We start from the raw sequence: 10,000 nt of genomic DNA, 5'->3' as shown, positions 1-10,000 counted from the left end.
CACAGACACACACACAGACACACACAGACAATTATGTATGATAAACACTCACACACAGACAATTATGTATGACAATCACAATAAACACACACACACACAGACAATTATGTATGACAATTACAATAAACATACACACACACACATACACACACACACAGACACAGACAATTATGTATGACAATTACAATAAACATACACAAACACACACACACATACACACACACACATGCACAGACAATTATGTATGACAATTACAATAAACATACACACACACACATACACACACACACAGACACAGACAATTATGTATGACAATTACAATAAACATACACAAACACACACACACACACACACATGCACAGACATAAACAGGAAGAAAGAAAAGCCTGCACTTCCTTAAATGTTTTGAATTGAACATCTGAAATACGTGTACATTTCACTGTAGTGCCCTCTTCAGCAAGTGTACATGCACACACACACACACATATACACTTTTGACAATAACAATACATGAACACACACACACACACACACAAACACACATACACTTTTGACAATAACAATACATGAACACACACACACACACACACACACACACACACACACACTAACCTGAATGACCACGTAGCGGGCAGGGTCTTTGGCCATTGTACCGAATTCAGTCACCAGCTCCTTAAACCTGGGTCGGCTTTCCGGGTCAATTTTCCAGCCTATTTTAATCACACAAACAGAGTGGTCCCACGAGTAACTATGGAAACTATGTAAGGGGAAGATCACACAAACAGAGTGGTCCCACGAGTAACTATGGTAACTGTGTAAGGGGAAGATCACACAAACAGTGAAGTCCCACGAGTAACTATGGTAACTGTGGTATAGATATGGTAGCTAACACTAGCGTGGGTTTGATGTGTGATGGCAGTGCAGCCGCTAACACTAGCATGGGTTTGATGTGTGATGGTGGTGCAGCCGCTAACAGTAACACTAGCGTGGGTTTGATGTGTGATGGCGGTGCAGGCGCTAACTGTAACACTAGCGGAGGTTTGATGTGTGATGGCGGTGCAGGCGCTAACACTAGCATGGGTTTGATGTGGGTCTATGTGTGTGTGTGTGTGTTTGTGTGGTTCGTGTGTGTTTGTGTGTGTGTGTGTGTGTGTGTGTGTGTGTGTGTGTGTGTGTGTGTGTGTGTGTTTGATGGATTTGGCCCTGATCTGATCCGGATGGCGGTGCAGGCGCTAACACTAGCGTGGGCTTGATGTGTGAATGGCGGTGACTCACAGTTGACCATGATCATGTACAGCTCCTTGGTGCAGATGGGGGGCTGGGGGAGCCTCTCTCCCCCCTCCAGGAGCTCGGGGATGTCCCGCGCAGGAAGCTGGTCATAGGGCTTAGCTCCAAAGGTCATCAACTCCCACACGGTAACACCTGGAAACACACACACACACACACACACACACACACAAACGCGTATAAGGAGACACACAAGCAGATGTACTTACAAACACACAAACTACCACGTGTACGGAGACACACAAACAAACACACACATAAGCTGATGTACTGATGTACAAATACACACACACACACACACACACACAAACACGTGTGTCTGAACACTAACTACTGGATGTTTAGTCTGTGTGCGTGTGTGCGTGCCTGTCTGTCTGTCTGTCTGTCTGTCTGTCTGTCTGTCTGTCTGTGTGTCTGTGTGTCTGTCTGTGTGTCTGTCTGTCTGTCTGTCTGTGTGTCTCTGTGTGTGTGTGTGTGTGTGTGTGTGTGTCTGTGTGTCTGTGTGTGTGTGTGTGTGTGTGTGTGTGTGTGTATATTCGATTTGTGTGTGTGTGTGTGTGTGTGTGTGTCTGTGTGTGTGTCTGTGTGTGTGTGTGTGTGTGAGTCTGCACTGTAAACTAACAAAGGAGGAATTCTCCCTACCAAGAACACAGGACAGTGTTTGATGTGTTATGTGTGTTAAGTAAATAAGCTGGAAACAGGAAACAACTGACCGTAGCTCCAGACGTCACTCTGATGGGTAAACTTCCTGTGGAGGATGGACTCCAAGGCCATCCACTTAATGGGAACCTAAAACACACACACACACACACACACACACACACACACACACAGACACACACACGCACACAGACAGAGAGAGGGGGGGGGGAGAGAGAGAGAGAGAAAGAGAGAGATAAAGAGAGCGAGAGAAAGAGGGGGAGAGAGAGAGAGAGAAAAAAAAAGGTGATCACATTAGTGTCTTGAACATAAACCGAAACTCTTGGATCAAGATTACTGTCTAACTCTTGTTTCCTGGGAAGGGTTATGTTTAGGTTCAAGAGTTGCCTCTAGTTTATGATAGACTATAATATTTCAATAGACACGTAGTTTACTTTAACTCATCCTTCACTTTGGCAGGATCACATTCACACAGTTATCAAATCAAAATATGATTTAAAAAATGCAGTACTGTGCAAATGATTAAGGCATTTGTCTTAACACAGTTATTATTTTCTTCTGCATTAGTGTGTCTATATATTGATATTTTTCAAAACAAAAATATGTTTACATGTATGTACTTGTTTGAAAAATATGTATGTTGTTGATTGAAAAATAAAAACGTATCATGTTTATGTTTACATGTTTGTTCATGTTGTTGATTGAAAAATAAAAACGTATGATGTCAATGTGAAAGCTGTTACCTTTCCTCCATCCGCGTGGTACTCCGTCTCGTCAATGTCCAGCAACCTGGCCAGACCAAAATCTGTGATCTTAACGTTGGTGGGGCTCTTTACTAGAACGTTCCGGGCAGCCAGGTCTCTGTGCACGAGCCTCACATCCTCCAAGTAGCTCATGCCCTGTGTACACACACACACACACACGCAAACACACACACAAACACACACACACACACACACGCACACACACACACACACACACACACACACACAAGCCACAGAGTGCTGTGAAACAACATCATCAACTACTAGATCGGAAGTAAACACCAGCTGAGCATCATCACAAATGATCTGGGATGTTTCCCCTCCAGACCACAGGGAGGTTGTGTAGATTATATGGAGGGTAAAGTCAGCTGAAGGTCAGCTTGAACACCTGAAGAAGGAAGCTGGCCGATACGTGGTGTTTCTTGCTAAATAGTTTATATATATATTTTTATTTTTTCAGAGTAGACAACAATGTGTGGACCCTCTTTGTTACTGCCAGGTCATGTTTTCCTGAAAACCCACAATTTGGGTTGGTCAAATAACACCCTGTTTAACATTCACAGTAACACAATTTAGCAACATTAGTCACCTTACCGGTATCGACACCTAAGTGTAACATTGCAAGTCTCACTATAGCCATCGACACAATCACAACTTTATCCTTACGAAGACTCACCACAGTAACATATTATACACACACACACTCACTCACTCACACACACTTTCACACACTCACTCAGTCACTCACACACTTAATCAGTCAGTCAATCACTCTGTCAGTCACTCACTCACACACTCACTCAGTCACACACACACACACACACACACACACACACACACACATGTGTTGTATCTGACTAACTGGGCCAGCTTGACAAGGAAACCCATATGTATATATACGTATGACATCACCATAGTGATACATATTGATCTATTGTGTTCACAGGCCCATGAGTGTGCCACCTGGCTGGGTGTGGACTCACCTTGGCGATCTGCACACACCAGGTGAGGAGCGACTGCGAGCCGATGTACTCGTGGTTCTCCCGCACGTAGTCCAGCAGGCAGCCGTAGGGCATGAGCTGTGTGACCAGCTGCACGGTGGACGTCAGGCAGATGCCCAGGAGACGACACACGTACAGGCTGGCAACACCCGCCATCACATACGCCTCCTGTGGGGAAAGCAGCATGCGGTCGGGTTAGAGCCAAAATGGCAGTGAAGCACAACATGCTGTCGGCTTAGAGCCAAAATGGCCGTGAAGCACAACATGCTGCTATGTACCAAGGCAAGGCATGTAGCACAATTCATACACACTGGTAAGTCAAAGTGCTCAATACGTTATTGAGTTTTCAATCAAAAGTACTCAATAAAATAAAGTAGAAGAGAGAAAATTCAAAGTGCTTTGTCAATAAAATAAAGTAGAAGAGAGAGAACAGAGATGAACACCAAACACACACCATCCTACATGCCTACTGCAAGGAGAACAGGGTGGGATAATTTAGTGCCAAATTGTGGATAGGCACAATCTACTACTGTATATCAAGTGCAATGGGGCTTGCTACCCCTGCTGCCTCCTTCAGTGAAAGTGAAACTGGCTCAGTGTAGAGCCAAAATGGCGGATGTGCATAACGTGCCGCTGAATGAAAAACAGAGAGAAAGGGCAGACAGACAGAGAGACAGACAGAGAGACAGACAGACAGACAGACAGACAGACAGACAGACTCACATCCAGGATCTCTTTGTTGGCCTTGGGTGAGGTGTTCTCACAGACAGACAGACAGACATACAGACAGAGAGACAGACAGACAGAGAGACAGAGAGACAGAGAGACAGACAGACAGAGAGACAGACAGACAGACAGACAGACAGACAGACTCACATCCAGGATCTCTTTGTTGGCCTTGGGTGAGGTGTTCTCACGCAAAACCTTTATGGCCACTGGGATCTTCACATGCTCTCCATCTGGGGCCCAGATTCCCTACATAGAGAACACACACACACACACACACACACACACACACACGCACACACACACACACACACGCACGCACGCACGCACATACGCACGCACGCACGCACGCACGCACGCACGCACGCACGCACGCACGCACGCACGCACGCACACACACACACATACACATACACATACACATACACGCACACACACACACACACACACACACACACACACACACACACAGTTAACTACATATCTAGCGAGGCATAGTCTGCTTAGGCTGAGGGTACAATGATACAGTATAACTTAATGTAATACTATTTAACAGACATTCCCATTGACTGAAATATTCTCTTATGTGTCAAATAATACCATGAGCAAGATCCTAAGCATGCTAACACACTTCACGGTAGCTGTAGTTTAGTTTAGTGCTTTGCTCGTTGACCGTCAATGAAATCAGGACCCATCTGTACTGTCCAACATCCACTGGCTGACCACCTGCCTGTTACTATGGAAACCCTCACACATGAAGTGGGTCTGTTGCTAACAGCAGTGACCTCTGACCTTGTAGACGGTTCCAAAGGCTCCGGAGCCGAGGACCCTGAGCTTCTTGAGCTCCGTCTCCTTCAGGATGCGCATCTGGGCCTGGTTGGGCGTGGCTCCACTCGGGGTCAGAGGCTCCACCAGCTGCGCAGCGAGGACAAAGGAAAAGCAGAAAACCGTTATCTGATGATCTGATTACTGGTCCGTCGCCAGGCTGCTTTGTGCTGGTTCATGGTGAAATCACATGGTCATAGTGAAAAAGGTAAAAAAAAAAAAGACTAGAGATTCATACTAGTTAGTTTTACTTGAGTGAAAGTGAGTGAATGGTGTCAATTATAGCAGCCATATTTATGTGGGTTAGAATTCTGGAGGTGGACATATCCCTTATAAAATATAAGCAAAGTCCATGTTACAGTAAAAGTTCTACAACTCCTACCAATCCTTTCCACTCCAGACGCATTACTATTACGGCTGTCAATCGATTAAAAAAAATTAACTAATTAATCGCACATTTTGAAATTAATTAATCGCGATTAATCGCAATTAAAAGTTTGTTTTTCTTCTTAAGACTACATCTTATAAATTAACGAGTAATCACTTCATACAGTGTGAATTTTAGACACTGTTGTTTAATTGTATTTCTTTTTAAACACAATGGTGCCCCTCGACGTGACCGTTAGCACACCATTCATTCATTACCCAGTTGGTGGCAGATGTTAGCACTTATTAGGCAGCTGTGTTGTAATCGGTTGTTGCTCTGATTCTTGGTGTAATGAATCTAATAGTAACTTGCTGTATACCTTCTAAAGCTAATTTTTATCGCGTTAATCGCGGCCGCATTAATTGCATAGATTAACGCGTTAACGCTGACAGCCCTAATTACTATATTCAGTGTGCAAAAACTAAAACATGAACTACATTTCCCATCATGCTTTGTGAGTCTGACCTCATGCTCCTGCATGATCCTCCTCATGTTCTCCTTCTTCTTGCGGTGCCTCTGGCGGTGCATGTAGAACACCAGCAGACCCAACAGGATGAAGAAGAGCAGAACTCCACCCACTGCTGCTGCGATGGAGGTGCCTGCCCTGTGAGGTTACCATGGAGATGACCGTTAGACCACTCCCTCAGTGTTGACTTTATCACTTTGTTTAGCTGCATCTGATCTATGAGGTCCTACTTTTCAGTACAAAACAACAACATGGTAGAAGCACTCTTTTTCAGTTCTTACTTTCTAATACATGTTGGCAAGGAGGAAAAAAATTGCCATGTTTTCAAGTTGTAATGTAACATACTGTAATGTATGTATGATTTAGGTTGCCAGATCGGCCCCAAAGTCAGTTACTGTAATGCATGTATGATTTCGGTTGCCAGATCAGCCCCAAAGTCAGTTACTGTAATGCATGTATGATTTCGGTTGCCAGATCTGAGCCAGACCGGCCCCAAAATCAGTTACTATAATGTACGTATGATTAAGGTTGCCTGATGGATCTTATATGTGTGGTGGATAGGCTGGGGCAGATCTTATGTATGGGCCACTCTTTGTAACCCCCACGCTTCTAATTAGTAAAACACACAGCGCTATGAACTGCAGGGCTAACTGAACTACTGCAGTGAATCACTAAAAATGGAGGATTTCTATGACTGTGATCAGCTGATTCCAAGTGTATATTTACCCGGTTTTCACTGCGATGGGACAGCCACGCTCATCCAGCGGACACCTGAGAAGAAGCAAGTGGGTTTACTCATATGTGTCAGCCAGGTCATGTCAAACTGAAGCCTCGCTTTGGAAAACAAATGAATGGTAGACGCTTTTACTCGTACCTTCTGCAGTACAAAACATTTAAAGGGAGAGCACGCGATTCTGATTCAAGTCAAATTCAGCAAAATTCTTTGTGTGGGCTCAAACACATTAATTCCTTCGGGATTAATAAAGTATCCATCTATCTATCTATCAAACTCTTGTGTTCACTTACAGCCCTGGCTAAAACAAAGTGCTTCAGAACGAGCCATGCACCACTCTACCAGCCAATCAACACGTTGCTTCAGGAGCACGGAGGAGAGGGGTGTCATTTGAATCACAGATTGCCTCTTAAATGGTGGAAATCTTTTACTCTTCCTCTCTGCAGTATGTGCCTTTAACACATGGGAGGCAAGGTGGTAATATGATATGACCGCACAGCTGATATAACAATGATCCGTGATGTTGGGATACGCTTATGTGTGGGGTAGATATGTTGGGATACGCTTATGCGTGGGGTAGATATGTTGGGATACGCTTATGTGTGGGGTAGATATGTTGGGGGCAGATCTTATGTATAGGGGGGATTGATTTGTGTGAAGTAGATATGTTGGGGCAGATCTTATGTATGGGGTGGATCTTATTTGTGTGGTGGCTGGTGCAGATCTTTTGTGTGGGGTAGATAGGCTGGTGCAGATCTTTTGTGTGGTGGATAGGTTGGGGCAGATCTTATGTGTGGTGGATAGGCTGATGCAGATCTTATGTATGGGGTAGATAGGTTGGGGCAGATCTTATGTGTGGGGTAGATAGGCTGGTGCAGATCTTATGTATGGGGTAGATAGGCTGGTGCAGATCTTATGTATGGGGTAGATAGGTTGGGGCAGATCTTATGTGTGGGGTAGATAGGCTGGTGCAGATCTTATGTATGGGGTGGATAGGCTGGTGCAGATCTTATGTGTGGGGTAGATAGGCTGGGGCAGATCTTATGTGTGGTGGATAGGTTGGGGCAGATCTTATGTGTGTGGTGGATAGGCTGGGGCAGATCTTATGTGTGGGGTAGATAGGCTGATACAGATCTTATGTGTGTGGTAGATAGGCTGATGCAGATCTTATGTATGGGGTAGATAGGTTGGGGCAGATCTTATGTATGGGGTGGATAGGCTGATGCAGATCTTATATGTGTGGTGGCTAGGCTGGGGCAGATCTTATGTGTGGTGGATAGGTTGGGGCAGATCTTATGTGTGTGGTGGATAGGTTGGGGCAGATCTTATGTGTGGGGCAGATCTTATGTATGGGGTGGATGGGTTGGGGCAGCTCTTATGTGTGGGGCAGATCTTATGTGTGTGGTGGATAGGCTGATGCAGATCTTTTGTGTGGGGTAGATAGGCTGATGCAGATCTTATGTGTGGGGTGGATGTTACAGTGACTCACGACATGGTGCAGTTGGTGTTGCAGGACTGGCAGTGCCCAGTGGCATTAGGGTACTTCCACACCATGTGCTGGTCCTCCTTATTGCCACTGGGGCATTTGGGCACACACATGGCACCGTCCTGCACATTCAGACACTCCAGGCACTGATGCGCCCCCTAGGGTTCACACAGGGAAAAGCAGGCTCAGTTATAAACAGGTACGTGGAGACGCAGAGACGACACAGGTAGTCGGTGATGATGGACAGAGGGAGACAACCCTGCTTTTACGATCGGACTTTACATGCCATCGAAGTATGGGAGATAATAATGTTTTAATTCACTGTAATCGCTTTAATTCATATAATAATAATGAATTTGTTTGTTTGCTTCTGGGACTGACTGACTGATAGTGAGATAGATTGATGGGTGGATGGATGGATGGATAGAAAGATTGATGGGTGGATGGATGGATGGATAGAAAGATTGATGGGTGGATGGATAAATACATGGATGGATGGACAATTGATTGTTTGATTCATAGAAAAACATGCTGTGTCGATTTATACACACCGGGCCATCACAGGAAGCTGAACCATTGATTGGTTGACACTCTGAGTGACAGGGAACACAGCGAGTTTGGTTTTCGTAAGTGAACTCCCGCACAGATCTGAAAACAGACAACACAACAGTTACTTTCTGTCTTTCGCTCACTGCTTAGCCAGTTCGACTGATTCGATTTTAACACTTGCAGTTCTCAGGCAGTTGTGAAATAGTTTGTGTGTGTGCACGCACGTGTCTGTGTGTATATCTCTGAAAAGAGAAAGATGCTTGCTTACTTGCGTGTATGCGTGTGTGTGTGTGTGTGTGTGTGTCTGTGTGTGTCTGTGTGTATATCTCTGAAAAGAGAAAGATGCTTGCTTACTTGCGTGTATGCGTGCGTGAGTGTTGGCATGTGTGTGTGTGTGTGTGTGTGCCAGTGTCTGAGCATATGTGTCTGTGTAATGTTATGAATGATCGTCGTATGCTTGTCTGTGGGACCTTGTCCATGCATTACAGTGTGAGTGAGTGAGTATGTATAGCGAGTATATGACAGCGAGTGTGCATATGTGAACCTCAATCTCACCGTGTTTGTCTTCGTGTATAAGTGTGTGTGAGTGAGTATGTATAGCGAGTATATGACAGCGAGTGTGCATTTGTGAACCTCAATCTCACTGTGTTTGTCTTTGTGTATAAGTGTGTGTGTTTGTGTATAAGTGTGTGTGTTTGTCTTTGTGTGTGTGTTTGTGTATAAGTGTGTGTGTGACACACTCTCTTGTTCTAACCCTTCAAAGATGTTGCACTCCTCCACACACTCGGTTCCGCGCTGAAAGGACACACACTCCACACACTGGTCTGGCCCGTGACCCCAACACCCCCCCTCCCCACACAGGGCGTGGCACACATGACCCTCAGCCTCTGTTTAAGGAGACAGGAAGAGCAGTATTAGAATATTATTATTCATCCTTTATAGACATATATAATATTACGCAACAATGTTTTATAAAAATTGTAATGTATACATTTGAGGAAATGGCATTAATGGCCGAATACCATGGCATGGCACAAGGGAGACTGGTGAGTGAGGTGGTGTGCTTATCTATGACA

At 44.9% G+C, this 10,000-nt stretch overlaps 1 protein-coding gene across 1 annotated transcript in view; it reads right to left on the bottom strand.

Moving 5' to 3' along the window:
- The window catches only part of erbb2 (erb-b2 receptor tyrosine kinase 2), a 41,367-nt gene that overhangs the window by 3,085 nt on the left and 28,282 nt on the right, over positions 1-10,000 (bottom strand). Inside the window, 12 exon segments of the mRNA XM_042704041.1 lie at positions 613-710; positions 1,276-1,422; positions 2,001-2,076; positions 2,691-2,846; positions 3,695-3,880; positions 4,589-4,687; positions 5,231-5,353; positions 6,156-6,294; positions 6,883-6,927; positions 8,379-8,533; positions 8,927-9,023; positions 9,679-9,811. Of these exon segments, the coding sequence (XP_042559975.1) occupies positions 613-710; positions 1,276-1,422; positions 2,001-2,076; positions 2,691-2,846; positions 3,695-3,880; positions 4,589-4,687; positions 5,231-5,353; positions 6,156-6,294; positions 6,883-6,927; positions 8,379-8,533; positions 8,927-9,023; positions 9,679-9,811 (1,454 nt within the window).

The sequence above is a fragment of the Clupea harengus genome, unplaced genomic scaffold, assembly GCF_900700415.2.
Source record: "Clupea harengus unplaced genomic scaffold, Ch_v2.0.2, whole genome shotgun sequence".
Taxonomy (NCBI): Eukaryota; Metazoa; Chordata; class Actinopteri; order Clupeiformes; family Clupeidae; genus Clupea; species Clupea harengus.
The sequence above is the reverse complement of the archived record's forward strand: the minus strand, read 5'-3'. Positions and strand labels throughout refer to the sequence as shown.